General features: G+C 62.5%; 1 protein-coding gene across 1 annotated transcript in view; it reads right to left on the minus strand.

Moving 5' to 3' along the window:
- Positions 1-4,345: 4,345 nt before the first annotated feature.
- RAMP1 (receptor activity modifying protein 1) overlaps positions 4,346-23,265 on the minus strand; it is a 33,813-nt gene continuing 14,893 nt past the window's right edge. The window contains exon 3 of the mRNA XM_016144271.2: positions 4,346-4,908. Coding sequence (XP_015999757.2) covers positions 4,653-4,908 — 256 coding nt within the window. The 3' untranslated portion in view covers positions 4,346-4,652. The remainder of the gene's footprint in view (positions 4,909-23,265) is intronic.

Consider the following 23,265-nt stretch of genomic DNA (forward strand, 5'->3'; position numbering starts at 1 on the left):
GGGCGGCAGAGAACCGCGGGGCCGCAGAGAACCCCGGGGCGGCAGAGAACCCCGGGGCCGCAGAGAACCCCGGGGCGGCAGAGAACCCCGGGGTCGCAGAGAACCGCGGGGTCGCAGAGAACCCCGGGGTCGCAGAGAACCGCGGGGCCGCAGAGAACCGCGGGGTCGCAGAGAACCCCGGGGTCGCAGAGAACCGCGGGGCGGAAGAGAACCGCGGGGTCGCAGAGAACCCCGGGGTCGCAGAGAACCGCGGGGTCGCAGAGAACCGCGGGGCGGAAGAGAACCCCGGGGCGGCAGAGAACCCCGAGGTCGCAGAGAACCCCGGGGCGGCGGAGAACCCCGGGGCGGCGGAGAACCCCGGGGCCGCGGAGAACCCCGGGGCGGCGGAGAACCCCGGGGTCGCCACCGGGCTGCTTCCCGTCGCCGGCCTCTCCGCGTCCCTCGCCCCTTCCCTCGCCTCCCGCCCTCTGTGGAGCCGGGGGCCTCGCCGAGAGGCGGAAGTGGACCCCAGGCCCGGTGACCGCGCGCCATCATGGCCCGGTTAGTGGCGGGCGTGTCGGGCACGGTGCCCAGGCCTTGCCCACCACCCCTCAGCGCCAGCGCCACCCGCTCACGGGCGCCGCAGGCGCGGAACCCAGGCCCGGAGAGCAGCCGCCTCGCCGCCGGCCCGGGCAGAGCTGGGAGGCGTCCGGCCCCAGGCTGTTCACGGCCGTCAAGTCCATGCTACAGCCGCTTTCCTTGTTAAATGTGGACATGTGTCTTGTAAGGAGAGGGTGCTGGGGTGACCTCCTCGTGTGACCTTGGGCAGTCTGGGCAGGTGCTGGGGTGCAGCCGCCATCGTGATGGGCCGCACCGAGGATGACAAGCAGTCACCACTGCCATCGCCACTGACCGGCAGGCAGCCCCGCCCGCCCCCACGCCAGGAAGAGTCAGGGGCCACCACCCCCGGCTCCTGGGATGTATGCCATTGAAGGGGAGAGCACCAGGATGGCCGTCCCCAGCCCTGGGCTTGTGGCCAGGGTGGGCTTCGTGAGGAGGGATGATTTTGGGGGTCGTATGGTAAACTGGTTTTCGAGGTGCCCCCAGTCTTTGTCCCTGAGGCACACGCACGACAGCTGAGTGAGGACAGCAGCCCCGCGGGCCCCTCGGCACGGCCCCAGGAAGAAGAAACCAAATCAGGCCCAGGGCCAGCTCCGAAGCAGCCTCGAAAAGCCCCGTAGGTCATTCCCAACTTGTCCTACGAGGGGCCCCAGGGCAGTTACATTCGCAGTAGGGACAGGTGTCTTAAGACTCTTTCCTCTCACTGTCTCAAAGCCCCCAGCCTCCTTCACGTCCTCCTCCCACGTCCCACCCCAAACCCACGGCCCCCTAGCAAGCGGCCTGCTCACTGGAGCTTAGACACCACTCGGTCCCCAGGAGGGGGCCGGTGACTGACGCGAGGCCATCTCTTCCAGGCACGTAAGGTTATCGGGGAGGCGAACGGGCTGCTCGAAGTCACACAGCTGGAAGGGGGTCCAGCCGGACCCCATAGGTCACGTCTAGCGCTGGGACTCCATGCCACGGCACCGGGCGGCCCTCCGTCGCCGGAAGGGGCATCCCAGCAGCTTGAGGTGGCGGCTCGGTGCAAACCAGGGTGTGTCGTCACCGTTCCTGGGAAGACCACATCGCCTTACCCCATCCGATACGGCTGGGGGGCTGTGGTCACACACACGCACTCACACTCATGCGGTCACGCTCATGCACGGCCCCAGGCTGAGATCCCCCCTGGGCCTGCTTCGCAACCCGCGCTGACCGCTGAGCTCTCTGCGTGAGACGCTCCCCAGCCCTTCTTAGGAGACTCTTCCCGGCGCCCTGGGCTTGATCTCCCTGCAGGACGGTGGTCCAGCCTTCTGCGCGTGACCGCACGAGGATGAGCCATCCCGGCGACCGTCTTCGGCAGGACGACCTGGGAAGCGGCTTTTGTGGGCTTTTGGTGCGTATTTCTGCTTCGTCCACGTGAACTGCTTCTTGTTTTCAGCGGACAAAGGAAACCCCATCTCCAGGGACTTGGGGTTTTCTCCCGAAGGAATGCCACGCCCCCAGTCACTCGCTCTGCGCTCTGCTGGGAGCCAGCTCCCTCGGTCCCACACTGTGCCCTCCCCCATGTCCCCACCAGGGTGTCCTGAGAAGATGAGCTCAGCTCCGATTTGGCAGGGAGGAGGCTCCATCCAGAGTGGGTCTGTCCCGGGAGCTCGTTAGCAGCGGGGGGGGGGGGGGGGGGGGGGGGTTGGGGACAGCGTGTACTTGGCTGATTCCACTGGCTTGGTCTCTTTTTCTTGTCCTTTTTTGGGTTCTTTGGCTTCTAGTTTTTTGTTTTTCCTGTGTGGATTTCCATGACAAAGCTCTGGAGAAGGGGCCGTTTTCCCAGCTCGGGACACAGATAAAGCTGCTTGTCCTTCTTTTTCAAATTAAAACTGTCGTCAGCTTCCCCGGCCAGCTGAGCGGAACCCCAGGCCCTCCCCGTGGGGCCTGTCCTTGGACTGTCAGAGAAGGTCCCAGAAGGTGAGCTGCTCCCACCCGGCCCGGGACCCTCCTGCTCGGCGGGCATCTCGGTGGGAGAAGCCGCAAGCCCTGCCGTCGGGCGAACACAGTGGGAACAGGGAGGGTGGCTGCTCAGGACCCGTCCGCGGTCCAGCTGTGGCCTTCCTTTACTTCCTTTACCTCTGGCGGGGCGGAGGGGTGTGGCCTCCTGGTGACCCTGGGGCTGAGCCGGCGCCCCTTGGGGATGGCCTGCAGCCTCCCACCCTCTCCCCGCCCGTCCCCCACACAGTGGACACCGGAGATCTGCCCGGCGGAGCCCTGGAGCTCACTGCTCCTCGCCCACCTCGGCCTCTGCTCGGAGGCCACCTGGCTGTCTGGCGTCATTCCCTGGGTTCTTGGCAGGTGCTCGTCCTGTAGCAGCACTGGTCAGAGGCCTTCGGGCCCTCTTGCTCACTGCCCATGCCTCCTCAGCATCTTCCAAACCCATCTTCCTTTAAAAGCCAATTTCCAACTCAGCACCCTTGGGTGGTGATAGTTGGGGAGGTGCCCCCACAGGCCAGGGCCGAGCTGGGGCCGCCCAGTAAGGACAGGGCTAGGGTCCAGGGCAGTGCCACCAGAGGCCCCCGGTAACCACGTGTGCACATGTGCACACACAGAGATACACACATGCACGTGCACACGCACTCATACAGACACGTAGACACACACATACACACACAGACACACACAGAGAACACATATGCGCACATGCGTACACACACACGGACACACACACAGACACACGCGCACACACCCAGAGCTTGGCGAACCTGCAGCTGCCGTCGGGGGTGGTCTGTCTGTGGGAATGGTGCCCCCTTACCCCTCCCTGGGCACAGGGCGTTTTTCCCGGGAGCTCCCGAGACACCTGGCCTTGTTCTGGCCCCTGCCTGGCTGGGCTCTGGAAACAGGTTCTGCGGCAGGTGAATCGCAGTTCCCCGCGTTGTCGATCTCGTGGCCGTGCAACGGGGAGAACCGGGGCGTCACCGGCTCTTCGGTCTGTCGCGGGCACCAGGTTGGATCACGTCCTCTACATTCCTGTCCCCCTGGAGCCTCCGCGTGTGGCCTATTGGGAGACGCGGCTTTGCAGATGCAGTCAGTTAAGATGGAGCGAAGCCCCACTGGAGTGGGCAGGCTGGGCCCTGGACCTTACGAGGTAACGAGCACAGACGCCCCGAGAAGACAGCCAAGGGCGCGTGACGCAGCCGCAAGCCACGCCAACAAGGACGTGAGGCTGGAAGAGGCAGGCCCGGCCTCCCCCAGAGCCTCGGGGGGCCGGGCCGCCACAGCCTCGATCCGGGGACTTCCTGCCTCTGGCAGTGCTGAGGGGTCAGGTCCGTTGTTTTCCATGGCCTGGTTTGTGCTGATTTGTTAGAGGCAGCCTCGGGGAACTGCTGCCGGGAGTTATCGCAGACAGCCCCGTGTGTGTGTGTGTGTGTGTGTGTGTGTTGGGGGGGTTCACCTGGGCCTGAGGGCTGGCGGGGCACCCTTGGGGGTGCGTTAGGGGGCCTCAGGAAACAGCCAACCCATTCAATCCTGCCCGCATCGCGTCTCTGAGCCAGTGGCTCTAGACCCTGGAGGGGCGGGGTGGGGGCCTCAACATCCAGGGGAGCAGCTCAGCCATACACGGGCCCCGCTGCCTCATGGGGCCTCACGGCCACCGTCCCCCAGCTAAGTCCTGCCACGGCCCGTCCTGTCCACGCCATGGGCTCTGAAAGGGCCAGTGTTCCCCCCCAACCCCACTTCTACTCCCGGTGACCCACGCCTGGAAATGACCACGCTTCCCAAAGTCAGGGACATCCTTTTAATCACCAACTGCGCATCTGCGGTGTGGCCACAGGTGGGAGCAGAGCCGAGGGTGGAGACCTCCTGCCGCCGCTCCGGAAATGACGACAGTTCCGTCTTGCTGCCCGGCGCTCGGCCCCCTTCCCAAGGCGCCTTGCACCGCCAGCCGGGCTCCCGAGTTAACACCTGTGCCACTGCCTCTCCGACACCCTGCTGGCTGTTCTCAGGTGGAGGACGAGGGGCCTCGGGGCCCAGGACGCTGCGCCGGGCCCGGCCGGGCACACTGCTGCCCGCCTCCCCCCGGCCGCGGCCTACACCAGGCCCTCCCTGGACTTGCTCCTCCAGACCACCAGCACCGTCACCAGCAGGGTCGCCAGGGTGGGCAGCATGGTGAAGAGGCAGAGCGTGCTTCTGGGCGGGTCACGCTCGGCCCGGCCCCAGACGGGGCAGCTCCTAAAGTAGTGCCGGTGGACGGCGACGAAGAACGTGTCCACCTCCGCGCTCGGCCACTGGCAGCCCAGCCCCTCCATCACGTGCCTGGTGCAGTCTGACAGCTCCCCATAGCTCCTGCAGACGGAAAAGCAGGCCGTCAGTCCCCAGGCAGGTGGGGGCTGGCCACCCCCTTCCCCACTGCCTCCGGCATCTCCAGAAGCCCTGGCCCCGGGGCAGTGGCCCTGAATCTAGGGGACGAAGGTCCCAGATGTCGTGCACACCCGCGGACCCCAGCAGGTGCGCTGGAACTAAGGGACGTCCCTCTCGGCTCCTGGGATCTGGCGGGGATGCAGACCAGAGGCGGACCAGCCAGGCGTCTTCAGATGTCTGCCCGAGGCAGCGCGCCCTCAGGTGGGTGAATCCACAGCCCGTCCTGAGGAAGAAACTAGTGAGCCTGAAGGTAGGCCTTTAGAAACGACCTGGCCTGGGCCGCACAGAGAAACGGTGCAGAGCGCCCGGAGTTGTGGTTCCTTGGCAACGCTCGGGCGCGTCGACCCCGGCTCGCGGTCTGGGTCCCAGGCGGAGGAGAGTGAAGGGGGAGAGGGTATTTGAAGAGATAAGGGCTGAGATTTTTTTCCAGAAATAATGAGATGTCAGTTCACAAACCCAAGAAGTTCACAGAACCGCAAGCAGCACACAAGCGAAGTAGGAGCAGCTACGAACAGCCACACGGGTGTGTCAACAGCCGAACTCTGAAAACCAAAGGTGAAGGGGAAAGGAAAAAGCCTGGAGTCGGGCAGAGAAAAGATGCCTACAGGGGACAAGGACGAGTCACGGCGGACTCCTCCCAGAGACGAGGGAAGCCCGAAGGCGAAGGGCCGGCGGTGATGGGGGACGGGACCGGCTGCCAGGAATCCTATACCCAGCCAAAGTGTCTTTCAATCACAAGGTTGACAAAAAGACCTTTTTCAGAGAAAAAGAAGCTGGGAGAATTCATTATGCTATGAGAAATGTTCAAGTTCTTCAGCCAAAAGGCTGTAACGGACAATTTTGGCTCCACGCAAAGAAACGAAGATATTTATGATCCTTTCCTTATTTTTAATCTAGAAAGTGAGTGCATGGAGCAGAAGCCATAAGTCGATATGGAGGAGATTCTCGGGGAGGCTCTCGTTTGGCAAAGGCGGGGTCTCTCCAGCACCCAAGCGCCCCTCCACCCCAGCCCCTAGCTCTGGCCTCTGAGTCGCCATGCCTGCTCTCTGGTCATCAGCCCCTGGGCACAGGGTGCACGGGGCCTTCCAGTCCACGTGAGTGGCCTATGTGGGAGGCCGGAGCGGGAGGAAGTGGGCGGGGGCCGCGGGGCGCGTGCGGGACCCGTGCCCACTGGGCTGTGTTGCTTTTCCAAGCAACAAGGATTTGTGTTTCAAGCAGAAAGCAGAACGGGGAGAAGCCACAGGAAGTCCTGACAGGCCGGGTCTCCTCACGAGAACAAGCGAGTTGGTACATGTCCAGTACTTGGCACGTGCTAAGGGCTGGCGCGTCCGGCATCGTCCAGCCTGGGGCGTTGGTTGGAGACCAGCTGCCTGGCCACGTGCCACTAACACCCGTTTGAACATCATCTCCCGGCTTCGGAACCCCCAAACCCACGGGCAGTTCTCAGCGTTCTGCCGATCCAGTGACAGACGGTCCGTCCCAAACGTTGTCCCTAGAAGGAGGTGCTGGACCCCGGAGACTGTGGCACTGCGGCCGAGCCTGGCCTGGGGTGGGCTGCTCTAGGAGCAGGCCCTCCCTCCTTGAAAAGCCACCCTGTCTAAAAATAGCTCTAGCGTGCAGTCGGCGGCCACTTCATTCCGTTTATTTATACAGAAGCGACAGCTGAGACTTTCAATAAATATCGTGCACTCTATCAGCAGGACGTGCGGGAGGAACTGTCCTCAGCACAGACCTGTTCGTGGCCGCGGCTCTGACCGTGGGGCCCAGAACAATCCCAATGCGCGAGCTCGTGCTGCCCTCCGGCTCCAGTCCTCGCGTGAAAGTCCTCGCGTGATGCAATGCTTGTCCTGTCTTGGTTGGACTTCCTCCTCTGGGCCCCCGAGCGACCTTGGCTGAGAGGGTCCCGACCACGCCCAGGGCGCTGCCCACGCGTCCAGGCCGAGGCCAAGGCCCAGGCCCCCACACCATGACTCACGGCTGTTCACTGACTGATGAGGCGTCCACTGGCGCCGCAGGCTCTGGAGACACTTGCGGCTGCTGCTGTCCCGTGCTGGTGTGGCGTGTCTGAGCCTGGGCCCTGGCACCCCGAGGACCTGGGTTCAAATCCCAGCTCCGTCTCTCATCCTGAGCCTCGTCTCTCGCGTGTGAGCACTGGGCAGATCGGGGTGAATGGGGTCAAGGGCCTGACGCCCAGCAGGTGCCCAAGAAGCAGACGCTTTCTCATCTTCTCACACTGGTGTGTGGCTCAAAAAGGTTTCATTCCTTGTTCTGGACACTCGAGCCAGAGTGGACCAGGCAGTGTGTGTCCGAGCCCTCCCAAATCCGAGGCGAAGCCACTTGTGGAGTTTGCTTCCCTGTACCTGCACCAGCACCGGCCTCCGTCCCCCAGGGGCGATTCACACCCCGGTGGCTTCCAGCGGCTTCAAGTACCTGCTGGCTGGGAGGAGGGGGAGGCAGCACCGGCTCACGTCCTGGTCGCCGGAGCAGGGGACGGCGAGGCAGCCACGGGCCAGGCTGCCGCTGCGGAGGGCTGTTCGGATGGGCGGAGAGCTGTGAGGGTGGGCGCAAGGCAGCGCGACAGAGAGATGCCCGCGACGCTTTTGACTCAGCAGCTCTGGAAACACGCATGCCCGACGAGCGCCCGAAACAAGTCCAGGCTCACTCTGGAGAATCAGAGACGCCAGCATTCGAGTGGAATCCGTGTTAAAAGTGAGAATGCTCGACGCCGGCGAAGCTGCAGGACGAGAGGCGGCCACTCGTGTCTTTCCTGATACAGGACGAACCGGTGACATTTTCTGAAAAGCCATTCGGCAATATGTGCCGATGACGCGAAATCATGGATCCCTTCGCCGCGGAGAGTCTATTCCTGGGAACCTCCCCACGCGGACACCAGGACGTGCAGAGTAAGGAGGTGTTCGCCACACGTTAACAATTATGGAAAATGGTAGCAATAGGACAGCGGTGACAGAGGTCGCTTGTAAGAACCTCTGCTACGTAGCTGTCAAAATGATACGTAGAAAGAAAATGTTAAGATCTGGGAAGATGTTTGCCGTCACGCTGACCAAAAGGAAAGCGGACGAGACTCGGCCGTCAAACCGCGTGGTGTTGGCGTGGAGAGGTGCAGGGGAGGACACGGCGGGACGTCCCAGGGTGTCACCGCCGCCGAGCGCGGCGACACGGAGGGTTCTTGTTCTCGTTCAGCCACGTTTTTTTTTGGGGGGGGGATTTCCCACGTTTTCCACAGTGCGCATACATTACTTTCATAATTATATATGTGAAAAAGAGCTTATTCTGGAAAAAGGCCTTTAACGACCTGGACACTGGTGTCCCCGTGTTTGCAATCACCTGGGCTCATCTCTTCCTTTCTGTGACGGCAGGAGGCCATCCCTCCAGGGGACCGAGGGGCTATTCTGGAGCATCCCGGGCAAGTGGGAGCACTGACCGCAGAGGTGGGGTTGCCTGGAAGGCCCCCCACTTGCTGGGGGCCACGGTCCCCCCCCCAGCATCTGGCACTGGGGGCCCGCAGGCCTGCCCCAGCCCCAGCCCCAGCCGCGTCTCCCTTAGCCCGGGAGCCGGCAGCCCCGCCTCCTGGAGGGCAGCCAGCCCATGGCATTGCTCCCTTCCCCGGCCTTATCTCCGCAGGGAGCCGGGTGAGATGAATTATGTCTCCCCCTCCCCCGCCACTGGGAACACCCCTCCTGTGCCCTCTGCTTCTGAGCAGGGGCTTCGCGGACGTCCGCAGGGCCTGGGCAGGCAGGGTGCTGGCCTCCGCCGCCCTCGTTCCCCGGAGCCAGTGACAAGGAGACCCGCCAGTCCGGTCTCCACTGCGCCTGCGCGTAGGGCGGGCATCACCGGGGTCGCTCCAGGGAGACGCCCAGTTCCAGGGGGGGGGCAAGGAGGAGCCCTGTGGGGGGGCCTGCGGGGGTGGGCTGTGAGGGTGGGACCCCGCTTTGCGCCAGTCCGGGCACCTGAGGTCGCCCCTCACTCCTGCCCCAGCGACCCTGCAGGCTCCTCGACCAGGACCAGATGCCGACACCCCGGCAGCTCCGGCCGCCCCCATCCCCATGCTGGGTCAGAGAGGCCACCAGGTGGCGCCCCCTCCCCAGGGACTTCCTCCTCTAGGTCCTTCCATCCCCAGGGACCCATTCTCTCCGCCACGCACCTCAGCCCTCTGGGCTGGGCCCTCAGGATCCCCTCCAAACTGCAGAGCCTTCCCCGGCCATCAGCAGCCTGGGTGTCTGGGCGCCCCCTCGGCATCTCCCCCCTACCCCCGCGGGCTCCCCCTCCCCGCCTGTGAGGGGCATTTACGCTCTGCACTGCTCCTTCCCTCCTCGGCTGGTTCCTGCCAGGACATGTCACCTGTGACATTGCTACCCCCACCGGAAGCTTGGGCCTGTCCACATCCAGCTGTCACACACCTAACTCCAGGTCGCCCCCACCCCATCCCCATCTCCCACCTCCTGGGAAGCCTTGCCCGAACCCTGAGTTGTCATGGACTCCCCCACTTCCAGGCGGTTCCTCCCCTCCTGCGGCGGTCACTGTGCCCAGGCGTGGGCGGGAGCGATGGGCCTTGGTGGGTTATTTCCCGTGGGTTATTTCCGGCCACATTTTTAGCACCGGTTTCTACTTTCCTGCACTGAGTGTGGCCCAGGGCTTTGATCTCTGCCCTGCTCCTTCTCCGCAGCGGCGGCAGTCCTGACGGACACAGGACCCCCCGGACACGAGACCCCGCCGGACACTGGGCCCCGCCGGACACTGGACCCCGCCGGACACTGGACCCCGCCGGACACGGGACCCCGCCGGACACGGGACCCCGCCGGACACTGGGCCCCGCCAGACACTGGACCCTGCCGGACAAGGGGCCCCGCCCTCGCTCTCCTCTCCTCTGCCCCCGGGCTCAGTCCATCGCTGGCTCTCGCTGCCGCAGCTCTGCCCCGCACCGTCCCCCCGCCCCCGCCCGCTGTCCCATCTTTTCAGCCTTGCTTCACCCCTGCGTGCGCCCCTGTGCTGGGCTCCGAGCCCTCAGGGGGCTCCACCCACAGCCACCCCGGCTGGCGGTTCCGCCTCAGGACCTTTGCACGTGCTGCGCTTGCTCCTTGGAAGACTCAGCCCCGTCTGCCCACGGCCAACCTCTGCTCAACCCTCAAATGCCACCTCCTCGCAATGGCTGTTTCCGATGGCCCTCGCTTGGCTCCCCGGGACAGTGGGGCTTCCTGTCACGGACGTGTCTTGCTTCGTCCTGGCACCTCAGTTCCTGCGGTTCCTCTGTCACTGTTGGTGTCAGCCACTAGGCTGCAAACGCCACAGGGACAGGGACAGTGTGCGAAGACGACCAGCTCCGACTGGCGTGTTCACAGCAGCCACCTCAAGGGCAAGGGGAAGCACAAGCCGAAGGGGGAGAGAGGCGGGTGCCCGGCAGACGCACACAGGGGCACGGCGGGGCGGGGGGGCGGTCTGCGCGGCCCCGGCTCGGAGTGCAGGAGCAGAGACACGCGGCACAGAGGGACGTGTCGGCGCAGGCGGCCCGCCGCCGGGAGCCACGTCTTCACGCGGCGGACGGACCCCGTCTCGAGATCAGGCAGATAAAAACCAGCGTAAAAGGGACGTGACAAATAAAGTGACTAAACCCGATTTGGCGACTATACGTGACGCTCCTATTCCACAGAGAATCAACGATCTTTTCAGAAATCCTTGGATCCTATTATTTAGGCAGCAAAAAAAACAACCAAGTCACGAAGCAAAAACTGTCTATCCGTGTTCGTTGACTATGACATTAAAAACTAGAAATGAGAAGAAAACAGTGCATTAAAAAGTCTATTTTCTAGAAACGAAAGATAACTCATAATTTTTGAGTCAAACAACAACTTAAAAATTCAACTATAGGCTATTAGGAAAACAGTAATGGCTATGCTACATGTGAAAATTAATGGGACAGATTGGAGAGGATGTGCAGAAACAGGACCCCTCGTACACTGCTGGCGGGTCTGCAAACTGGTGCAGCCGCTATGGAAAACAGTATGGCGGTTCCTCAACAAACTAAGAACTGATCTACCATATGATCCAGCAATCCCTCTCCTGGGTATTTACCCCCAAAGACTTGAAAACTCATATTCGAAAAGATATTTGCACACCGATGTTCATAGCAGCATTATTCACAGTGACCAGGACATGGAAGCAACCAAAGTGCCCTACGATAGACGACTGGCTACAGAAGCTGTGGTACATATATACGATGGAATATGACTCAGCCATAATAAGAGATGAAATAACTATCGTTCGCCATAACATGGCTGGAACTCGAGGTGATCATGCTAAGCAAAATAAGCCAGACAGAAAAAGTTGAAAATCACACGCTATCACTTGTATGTGGGATATAAACCTAAAAGCAACAAATGAACAGGACGAACAGAGACCCATGGACATGGACTATAGGCTAGTGATTACCACAGGGGAGCGGGGAGGGGGGGTAGACAGGGTAAAGCGGGTCAAATATAGAGGGGGAGGGGAAGGGCGAAGTGGGTAAAGGGGATCAAATATACGGTAGCCGAAGGAAACTGGGCTTTGGAATCGATGTCAAATGATAATGTCCACCTGAAAATTATGATTGTATTAACCAATATTACCCCAATAAACTTCATAAAAAATTAATAGTATAGAGTCAAACAGCAAAAAAATTATCTTATTACTAAATAAACAAAAGAAGACTGTAAATAAAATTATTATTCGAATCAAGACATTTTTTAAAAAAACAATGAAATAAATCTCTTCAAAGTGCAACTAATTTAAATGCACTAAGAATTATTAAAAACATATTAATTGATAGTTTTAATAACGGGAAAATGAATGAGTAAATTCAATAGCCAATTATTTTAAAAAACAGCTATAATGAAATAGACACATTTCTGGATAGTCTAATCTAGGAAAAAAAGCAGAGGAAACATAATATACAAAACCACTCACAGGAGATTAGAAAAAATGTGAGATTAGCATGTAAAAAAAGTATGTTAAAAATTGGAAAATCCTTAAATCGGGATAGTTCTGGGGAAAACGCAAACTATCAAATCTTGACGTAAAAAGCAGAAAACCTGAGAAGGAAAGCAGAAAATGGTGTCAACAGAATTACGCTCACAAGAGGCGGTCAACGCGGGCGGTCGCTCCCGATGCTCAGGATCATCGGAGGAAAACGCGGCGCTTCCCGGTTCCTGTAGAAAGTTGAGCGGGCCCCGGGGATCGGGGACCGCGGGCGCCCGGGAGGCCGTGCCCGCCACGCTGCCGCGCCCTGTGCTTCCCGTGGAAACACCGGCCAGCCGGAGCCGGGCTGGCGCGGAGGTTCCCCCGGGGACGCTTCACACGCGCACACGGGTCACAGGGGAACAGCACGGACCGGTTCCCGCACGCATCGAGGAGGCATTGGGTGAAGCTCGACATCCGTTTCTGATTAAAAGCAATGTGTAAACCACAAAGAGGTTCCCATCTTAACGTGACCAACACCGTCTCTCTCAAACCCACGGCAGAGGTCACGCTCGTCATCGGAGGCCAAGAGGCGTTTTCGGCGGGAATCGCGCGTTTAATCTGTCGGAGGCCGGGGGTCGCGTCTGACCGCTGCCCCATGGTTTCTGCCCTTGGTGTCAGGTGCCTCCCTCCCGCCCCCCGCCCGGGACTTGAAAAACAGCCACAGAGGGAACTTCCAGAGGCTGGGTGGGGCTGGCCACTTGCTGGCCACTTCCTCTGGAGACAGAAAGCCACACAGTGTCCCGGCCTGGCCTGCACCAGGCTCAGAGCGAGAATGCCGGGCCGGCCACCTCCCGCAAGGGCCCCCGAGCACACAGGAGGGCCCGAGTGGCCCTCACGGCAGATGGCCGGGCTGTGTGGCCGGCATCCCACAGAGCCACGGGCCTGGGAGCTAGGGTGGCCACGCAGGACAGAGCAGCTGTTGTTTTTCCGAACGCCTCGGGGGAAAGTATAAGGAAGCCTTGTTAATCGTTTGATTAAAAACACGTCAGTTCAGGACGCTGCCCTGGGCCCGGGCACTGGTGCTGGGCCGGCGGGCCTGGAACTCACTCTGACCTGCAGGGGGAGATGGAGGGTGTGTGTGGCGGGGTGGATACTGTGTAGTCAACCCCCCCCCCCCGCCCCCAAACCTGGCAGGTCAGAGAGGTCCAGGGAAACCGGGAGGGTCCGACGGGACCAGCGGTGGCGGGCGCGGCTCTCCGCCGGCCCCCGGCTGCCTGGGAATCACCGTGACTACCGCAAGCAGGTGCCGACTGCAGGATGAATTTTTCAAGGTTCCTAACTACAGTTTATCTCCTTAAGTTATAGAACAGGGACGTGTGACATCTTGGCCAAAACAAAAACAAACGAACAAGCAAACCCAGCAGGGAACCGCAGCTCCACCAAGGAAGACGGCGTGACTGTGCGTGAACAAACGACCGACACCCCCCGGCTCCACGGGCACCCCACTGAGGGCAGAGGTCACGTCCACCCAGGTCCTCATCACCAGCTCCCAGCCGCACTGCGCTCGCCCGACCGGCCGACTGCGGGGCACTTGCTGAGAGAGGCTGACAAACGCCTTTTTCTCAGAAAAGGACGAAGCAGAGACACTCTTGGGAGGGCTGGGGGTAAGAGGAGGACCAATACAAAGGGGCCGGTGTTTCCAAGGAGGGGACCGTTGCTCACGGAGCACTCGTGGCCCATCCAGGAGATGTCCCTGACCGTGAGCGGAAGCAAGGTGGTGGGCCCGACCCGGGAAAACGCCACTACTCTCGGACGACGGAGGACGGATGTGGGACAAGCCCTCCGCGGGCTCACTCCGGCCCCCACCGCGGGCCTCTGGCTTATCCCCTTGTGTCCTGGGCTATTTCAGTCTCTCATCTCCTGGCCAGGAGCCAGCCCCTCCCAGCCCAGAGACATTCCACAGAGGGAACATGCAGGAGAGGCCTCCGGGGTCAGCGGAGCGCGGGGCGCCGCACAGAGGGCTGTGCCCCCTCACACGGCACAGGCGAGCCCCGGGGGGACCTCGGGCGCCCGGCCCTGCCAAGGGCATGTGACCGGTGTCCCCACTTCCCCTGGGACTAAGGCCCAGCGTCCTGCAGACTCGAGCGCGGGGAGACCTCAGCCTTGGGGGTCTGGACCTGTCCCCTCTCACAGGTCCTGTTCTTACTTCCGTCTGCCCCCCAAGACCCACCGAGCACCGACCTGCTCCGTAGCCACTCAGGCTGGAATGGCTCCGTCCCCTCCTCTGCAGAAGCTCCCTGCAGCCGACACTCTGCACCCTTGATGGCGGAGGGGCCCCTGCTCCTTGCGACACCCTCTCAGTCTGAGCCCCCTGCCCCCCCTGCCCTGCACACACCTGCTTCCTCCAGCTCAGCGCTCGGGCCTGACTCCGGACTGGCATTCTGGGGCTACGTCCCCTGGGTCCTGCAGGGCCCCCGCCTCATGCTGGCCCCGTGCCACCCCTCTGCACCCCACTTTGCTGTCCCATTTCCTCCCTGGACTGCGACCCCCCTCAGGGTGGGCTGGGCCCACTGGCTCTGTTCCCTGCTGAACCCTGCCAGGTGCAAGGCGCACAGTAGGACTGAGAGCGCCATGGAATGACCACTGAGGCGGATGTGCCTGTGTTTCCGGGGCCCACCAGGGAAAGGAGGTGTCGTCGCCCCTTGTTCCCGAGCCCCGGCCAGCAGGAAGAGGTGCCGGAGTCACTTCCAGCCTGGGCTGCCCTGCTGCGCCCATGTGGACAGAACAGTCCCGGGAATACCTGGGCTTCCTGCCTGGATAGGGGGTCTGCAGCAGGAAGTCCCTAGGCCCCCACGGGCCACTCAGAAGCAGGGGTCCAAAGCCTGCACATTCGGGGCCACGTGTCCCGGTGCCAGCCCCCAGCACCTGCCTGTCGGATCTGGTGAACGGGAGGCACACTTTGGGGGAGCAGCGGGGCGCCCTGAGCGGATTCCTCAGCTCTGCACCCAGAGGCTCCCCGTGCAGGCCGTGCGGGGGCTGTGCGGGGCCCCGTGTGGAACAGGGCAGGGCACCCCTTCCTCCAGGCAGGCTGCTCAGCCTGGTCAGCGGAGCCCAAGCCAGACCTCAGCCTCTACCTCGGTCAGCTGCTGAGTGAAGGACCCAACCTCCGAACTGCTGTGTGTCGCTGGCTCGAGACTCGGAGCCTCTGGGCTGCAGGGTCTGCACCCGGGAATGCTGCCCCAGGCTGACCAGGGGGCCAGCTGAGCCAAGGCACAGGAGCGCACGGGGCGGGGGTGGGGAGTGAGGGGTGGCGGCCTCGACCCCATGGGGAGAAGAGCCCACCCGAGCCCATCAGCTGGGGCGCACTAGCGTTTCCTGTGTTTCTGGATAATTTTAATAGAGTTTGGCGGACGACACGGCTTTGCCACAGCCCTGGCGGCCTCGACCAGGCCCGGAGCTCATCACCAGTCAGGCCAGGGCACAGCTCAAACGTGCGCCCTCTCGGGGGGCTGCAGACACGGCGCCCGGTGCTCACCGGCCCCAGGTCTTTGGCCTGGCCCAGCCTGCAGCAACACCCGCCGCTGAGGAGCGGGAGGGGACGAAGGGGCCATCGGCCTCTAGGGACACAGGACACCGGGACACGGAGGGCGGCGGGCACCCGCAGGGCGTGGGCAGCGCTCACCTGGCCGCCCCTCCAGCCGCCTTCCTGAGGTTGGGGCTGGTCAGCCATCCACAGGGTCTGGGCCCCTGCTGGGAGCCTGTGACGCTGGGCCCTGGGGACAGGCCAGGCCCGGTCTCAGCCTTATGGGTGACGGACACTGATAACTAAGGGGACCACACGGGAGCCACCAGGGCGCTGTGGACGTGCAGAACAGGGGCCCGCTCAGGCTGGGGAGGTGCACCCCCCCCACGGCCACTGCACCCTCAGGGGGCCACACGCCACGCCCCCACGATGGCTAAAGGCCTGGCTGGGCCTGTTCCCAGGGCACGGCCGCTCCTCACGTCAGCTCTACCAGTAGGTGTTCCTGTCCTCTCCTTAGGGACGCAGGAGCTAGGAGGTGACCCCGGCCAGCTGGCCGAAGCAGCAGTGTGGTGGGCGGCCCCGGGGCTGACTCAGGGTCTGCTGGGCTCCCGCACACGGGCCACAGGCCGCTGCTTCCTCTGCCCGCCGTCGAGCCCCTCTCGGGCTCCAGGCCACGGGCCCCTCCCGCCTGGCCTCCTTTGCTTCTGTCCTCTGCTTCTTCTCTGGGTGGCTTCCCTTGAGGGGAGAGAGGGATCAGGGCGCCTCTGCAGTTTCTAAATCCGCTCCTGGCTCCACGTGCAGCCCTCTGGCGCCGGACACAGAGCCCCTGCGCTGCCAAGCCGGGCTCCCCCTGGAGCAGGCCCGCGGGGCAGGCGGGTGGGGGCCTTGTGGCTGCTCTGAGAACAGGCAGGGTGGGACAGGCTCCTGGGATCTGCAGCTCATGGAGACGGAGACGGAGCCAGGATTGTAAAATCAGGGTGGCCCAGCAGCCGGGCGTCTGTGGCTGCGGTGATCCCAGCCCAGGCTCTGAGAAGGCAGGTGACCACCCCGCTGTGCCCACTGCGGCCTCGTGGCAACGCCCTGGGAAACGCCCGGACCCCGTGAGGACCCAGGCCGAGGTCGTGCTGGGCCCCAGGCCCCACCCGTGCCGGGACCCGGGCATGCCCACGTGCCGAGTCCTGGGATTAGCAGGACAGCCGTGCACTATATTTGGACACTAAGGCCCTGGGGACATTCTCCTTGGAAGGAAGGGCTTCCCCCCCAGTGCATGCTGGGTCCGCCATCCTCTGCCCAGAGCGCTGTTCCCTGACCGCCCCACCGGAGAAGCCCTCTGTCTCCCTGGTGCCCCTGGAGGCCGCGCCTGCACCAGGCTCATCCCCACCAGCACATCCCGCCTCCGCCCCGCTGCCCCCGGCCACCTGTGTCCCTCTCGCGCGCCCCCTTCCCCGCTGTACCTCGCTTCGAGCCCAGGGCCAGGGCGAGTGTGGGGGAAGGGCGGCCTGGGAACGTTCTGGACCATGGACAGGGACTGGCAGTGGGCCTTAGAGCACGGGGCTCCCTGCTTCCACCTGGGAGACGGGTTCAGCGGTCCCTGGCCTGGAGCAAGGGGCCGTGGGTCCCCACGCCCGGTGGGGGCCGTCACAGGGAGCTGGGAAGCACCTCGCCCGGCGCCATGCCACCGCTGGCTACCCGGGGTGGTGAGCCTCCGCGTCTGGGCCGGCGGCCCGTGGGGACACACACCACACCTCAGTCTCCCTGACCCCTCGGAGTGGGTGTGGTTCAGGGAAGGTGCGAATGGCCTCTAACTTGAGGGACCCACTGAGGCCCGCAGGCAGGTGAGACGTCTACCTGTGGACTGGGCCTGCGCCTGTCTCAAAACGAGCCCCCGAGAAGGGACAGAAATGGCCTTACTTGTCCTGTCAGATGTGCAGGCTACGAGAAGGGGGGGGCACACAAAGAAGCCACCATCCCCCTTGTGGCAGTCAGCCCAGTGGGGGGCAGGGCTCGGCACCGCTAGGATGGACGAGCAGCAGGGGCTGCCCGGGGCCTGAGGGACAACGGGAAACCGAGGCCGGTGCCCTGTCCCTGCAGGAACGTTGCCCGGGGTGACAGGGCCATTTCATGGAAAGGCAGGCGGGATCCAGGGGGACGCGGGGTCGCGTCTCCCGCAGGCAGAGGCCGTCCCCCGGCTCAGGCTCGCTTCCTGCCCTGCAGGATGGCCCCGGCAGGCGGAGGGCGCTCTGCAGCCCCCCGCACGGGCCAGCCCCCCACCGGCTCCCGGCCCGAGAAGACCCTCCTGATGCAGCAGCATGGGGAGGCCCGAATCCCCAGGGTCCCGAGAAGGTGGCCTCCGGGCAGAGCGGCACGACCCCGCGGCGGCTCACTGTGCCGCCAGGAGCCGGGACAGTGGCTGTGGCTTTGCTGTGCCCTGATGGCTGGTTGTCTTGCCTCGCCTTGGGCAGAAGGCCAAGCCAGCTGGTTCCGAGCGCAGCCCTGACTCGGGGTGGCGCAGGGGGCCGATCCCCGCTTACTGTTGGGCCCCACCCCAGGAGTGGGAGGGGCTCCCTGGCGGCCACACCATTGGCCCGTCACCCGCGACGTCCTCAGCGACCAGCTGCTGAGCCGAGGTGAACATCTGGTTCTGAACCCCTTCGAGGCGCCGAGGTGCCCTCGCTTTTCAAAGGAGAAGATCCAAGAGCAAGACCTGGGTGGGAGCAGAGCACCCCGGGCACCCCGGGCCTGGTGACGCTTCCTCTCGCCTTCCTATGGACCCATTGCCACGCAGGAGGGGAGGCCACTGTCGCCCTGCGAGGAAGAAGCTTCCAGACATCCACGGGGCCACCCGGGGACATCGGCCGGGACTGCGGAACAGCCCCGCGCACCAGGAGGACGAGGACGCACAGGAGAGGAGCTGCGGGGGCCGCAGAGCCTCAGACCCGCAGACCTGCCTGGCTTCCGGGACCCCGCTGGCTCCGGCACAAACTGGAGGGGCGGCCGGTCCCGATGGTCCTGGCTGCTCAGGGTCTGAGGGCACGTGTCTTTCCCTCCCTCGTCCCCTGGTCCCAGCCATCTGCAAGCAGCCGTGCCAAATACGAGGTCATATTTAAGAAATAAATCAGACTCTCTCCTCCCTGCTCCGATGGCATGATAAAGGCAACAGCTATGAGAACGTGGGGGAAACAGGGTTGAGCGTCGATGTGTCAATCTGCCGAGCTGTCACTCAGGCGCAGAGGCAGCAAGAAGCTCCTCAGAAAGGTTGGAATTCTGAGAATGGCTGATTTCTGGGATCTCCTTCAAACAGCTGCCTGAATGTAAAAGCTCCGTGTAAAAGGGAATGATGGTGTTAAAAATAATGAGAGCTGTCTCAGTCAGCAAATGTAAGGGGCTGAGGGCTCCGTCAGTGGCACACGTCAGGACAAGGCCTTGCGAGGAAGAAACCCGAAAGGGATGATGGGAAGGGTAGGGTTCGGGGCCTTGACTGGAGTGAGTGAGGCGGAGGAGGGAGGGGGAGGGAGGGGGAGGGAGGGGAGGGAGGGGAGAGAGGAAGGCGGTGGGGGGCGGGAGGGGGGCCGCGCTCCTGTTCCCGTCTGGGCCAGGCCAGGTGCGTGGGGTCAGCCAGGTGTGTGGGGTCACAGCGAAGAACGGCGAGGCTGGAATGGGGCCATCTGTGTCTCACATTTCATGGCTGGCTGCGTGCAAAGTCGCTTGCCAACATTTCAACCTCATTCCAAAGATAAAAGAAAATCGATCATGTTTCAGCCGTAAGAAGATAAGAAAAAAAAAAAATCAGTATAAAAAGATAAAAACCAAGACCAAAAGCAGAGTTCCTGGACGTGGATTGTGAAAGACAAATGTGACATCATTTCCTTTGATACGAGGCTCGTCGCTCTCTGGGCGAAAAAATAAAATCCAGCAGTGACTTGTTTGCAAGAGAGAGAATTACAACAGATAATGACCACGGAATGTTAAAAAGAGTTATCGGTAAACTTCAAGCGGTCGAAATACTGGGATTTCAGTGTTAATATGAGGCAAAGAATAATTTAAAGCAGAAACCACTCCACGTGATAAGGAGAGGGATCATGATACTTCACGGTTGATAATGGCGGCCTAATGACATGGAATCTCAATGCTATAAAAACAGAGCAAAAAATATACAGAAAACCCTGCCGGAAAAAGAAAACAACAGCTGCGATCAGAACTGAAGAATCTAATGTTCCACTATGAAGTACGCGAAAATTCAGAAACACACGAAGGATCTGAAAGACAGGACAAGGCGGAGTTTGTGGCTGTTTTGGTGGAAGTTAAGCGAGATGAACAGGTGGACACCTGTCCGGTGTCCGTGCTACGTCCACAGAAGGTCCTCCCCTGCCAGGTCTCAGTGGAAACCTCGGTGAAAACACAGGCAGAAACGAGTCAGGCCGCCGTCTTGCGACACCAACAGGGTTGGAACTGCGCAGGAAGATAAGACGCGGCATCGGGACATGCGCGCCCGAGGACGGACACGTCTCCGAAAGGGCCAAGGACACAGTAACCGTCCAATGAGAAAGCGTAAAAACAAAACAAAACAAGACGGAAACCCTCAAAATCTACAGAAAGTGATGAGTCATGTCCTTAGGGAGAAACGGCACAGCTTTAAATGCCTTTATTATGTTTAAAAAAAAGTGAGGAAAAAATGAACTAAATCAACACCGAGAGGCTGCACACCAGGGCTCACCTCCACCGCCAGGTGCGCCCCGCCCCTTCCCTGTGACAGTCCCCCGAGGCCGCCTTCGATGATTCCCGGGAGCCAAGCCCAGCAGGCCTGGCCTGCCTCCCTGCACAGGGAAGTGTGTCCAGTGGGAGGCGGGGGCTGCAGGCCCTGTGCACAGAGCCCCTGTCACCAGGATGAGTCTCGCCTGCTGTCCTCGGGCTCAGCCGGGATCAGCTTACTGTCACCCTGCTTCTGACCTGGTACTGACATGCAGGCCTGACCTCGTCCCCACACGGAAGAGGCTGAGAAACAGGGCAGTTAATCACTCGATGGAAAAATGTTGCAGCAGAAACTGTGCTCAGCGACCAGTGTGTCTGAGAGGTGGCTGCGTGCCATCCCGGGGCCAGGACGACACAGAGCTCTGGAGATAAAGGGACGCTGGGGACAGGGCAGTGGCCCTTGTGTACGGCGCAGTGGGGGCCTGCAGACCTCCTCCCTGGCTTCCGGCTTCCCCCCACCCGGGCTGTGGCCTCTGCAGACGCATTTCTCTGGGAGCTTTCTGAGAGAGGAAATGGGGTTCCTCCTCCTGAGACCCCCAGCTGTACAGGGGGCATCCAGGACTGCCATGGAGCAGGAATGCGACCCCAGGCCAGCCCAGGATGCCTTCCTGTCACAGCTGGGGCCTCTGCCCACCACCTGGGCGGGGCTGCTCTGGCCTCGCTCAGCAGAACCAATGCTGACGGGTCCAGGGGTGGCCCCGAGGGCTCCCGGCCCAGCTCGGGGTTTCTTCCCGTGGCTGACACCCATGGGGGGGGGGGGACCTCCGGCCAAAGGTCAAATGAGGTGTGAGAGAAAGGCTCTGCGGGAGATACCGTACCCGCCCAGGCCCCCTGCCCAGCTGCTGAAAAGCCGCATCTAATGCCCTTCCCTGCAGGCCCGGGGCCGGGGGCAGGAGCGGGGTCCTCAGCAGGCCAGCCTGGCTGCACAGGGCGGGTGGGCAGTGGTCCTGGCATAGCCCATTCTCGAAGGCCAGGGAGGTCACACCGACCACCTGGGCACGGCCTCAGCGAGGGGGGCTGAGTGTGCCCGGACCCCCGGGGAGGGTGACAAACGCGGCCCAGGCTGGCCCCGTGGTCGAAGAAGGACGCCTCCGCTCACTTCCTGCCGGAATTCAAAACAAAAGCAGCTGTCCTAATGGTGCTGCTGACTTGACTCTCAAGGGGACGCAGGACAAGGCCCTGCGTCCCCGCAGCAGGGGGCCAGGACCCCCGCCCGGGGGCATCGCCCCTCCTGGTCAGCGGCCTGAGAATCGGGAGCGCTGGGCTTGGCGCTCACGGCCGAAGTAGCCGCGCTGCGGCCGGCACGCTGAACACTTGTTCTGGGTCCTTCCGCCAACGCGCTGCGCCGTTGCCCCCTCCCCGGGGCCAGAGAGCCCTCCGCGCCACTGGGCGGCTCCTCAGGCTGGGCTGGAGGAGTCTTCATGCCCCACTGCGGGGTCAGCACGGCAGAGAGGGACCCCGGGGAGGCAGGCCACGGAGACCCGGGCCCCCCGAACCCAGGACTGTCGCTGAGTGTGGTGAGCCGAGGAGGACATGATCGCCATGCGAGTCCGGAAGCTTTAGGGCAGGGGGAGGGGGGCTGGGCTGGCATGGAGGTGAAGGGGGGCTCTCTGGGGGCCTGATCGCTGACGACTGGCTGCCTGTGACGTCTTTCCCTGGCCAGGGTGACGCCTCAGAGCCTGCGACTGTGCAGGACAGGGCGGGGGTGGGGGGGGTGAAGGGCCTCTGATCCCCAAATGCACTCTGCCTTCCTCGTCTTGAGAGGGAAATTCGCTCTGTGATCACTTTGAAACTGACCTTTTCCTAGCTGCGTTCCCCGGGCTGAGGCTCTTGTCTTCCCTGCTCTGCTCTTCCTCTCCCTCCCGACACTCGCGGGAAGGTCTCAGAAGCAGCATTCCCGGTGACACATTGTCTCCTGTTCCCGACAGCTCCCCAAACTAGATTACATCCCCAGTTAATACGTTGAACCACGTTAAATTTCCATTAGCAAACCAGAGCTGCAGTTTAATGAGCTGGTCTGGGGAAGGATGGACGTGGCCTGGTGCACAGAGGGGTCCCGCCCTGCCGAGCCCGTCTGCCCCGCAGGGACCGGGTGCAGTAGCAGGTCAGACACCGAGGGAAGCCGAGGCACCCCCAGCATTCCCCAACGAGGGGGTGCTCAGGAGTCAACCTGGAGCCAGTATCATGATGGGGGCGGGTTGCAGTTCAGGGGATGGGGGTTGCAGTCCAGGGGGCGGGGGCGTGGTCCAGATCCAGGGGACAGGGGTCGGGTTGGGCCAGCTGGAGAGCCCCAGGCGGTTAAAACGCAGAGCCACGCTGGGTGCTCGCAGGCTCAGCGCTGACTACAGCAGACCTCGAGGTGTAGGAGCAAGCAGTCCCACGGCAGGCCACTCAGGAGTATCCACTGTCCCTTTTTTGGGACGTGGCCCGAATGCTTCACGGCCCTTTGCACCCACTTGAGGAACCTCCGGCTCTGAGCAGGTGGGCTCAGCACTGTGCAGAAGTACCGTGGGAAGAACTGCGCATCCCCCCAGCACCCTGAGTGAGGCAAGGCTGCCCCCCCCCCAGTCTGGTCCCACACCAGAGCTGGAACTGCGAGCTGGGGGACCAGAGAGCCCCCGAACCCCAGCTGGGTCTTCTCCCCATCTCCTCCCGAAGCAGCATCCTGCGGAAGACGGCCTTGCTCACATCTGTCCTCGTCGGGTAGGAGGAAGGTGAGTCTCCTCTGACCTGCTTCCTGTCAAGCTTCCCTCCGGCCTCTCCAGAGCCACCTGCAGGCCCAGCCCAGGCCCCGGGACAGCCATGGGCTCCGGTGGCAGGCGCTAGGAAGCTCTGGCCTCTGGAGTTCCCTGCCTTCCCCTTCAGTCTGGCCCTGGACCCCGGACGCCAGTGGCTGCCCAGTTCTGCTCACTCGGCCGCTGCCTTCGCCCCGCGGCAGACTTAACCACACTTGGCCTGGGGACGCGTCTTTCCCAGAGCTGTGCTGTCAGCTGTCGGCCCGGCCCACGGTCCTCTGACCGCGGCTGTTTGGCTCTCTGTCTGTCCATCCCTCACCT

Source organism: Rousettus aegyptiacus, unplaced genomic scaffold (genome assembly GCF_014176215.1).
Source record: "Rousettus aegyptiacus isolate mRouAeg1 unplaced genomic scaffold, mRouAeg1.p scaffold_m13_p_2, whole genome shotgun sequence".
NCBI lineage: Eukaryota > Metazoa > Chordata > Mammalia > Chiroptera > Pteropodidae > Rousettus > Rousettus aegyptiacus.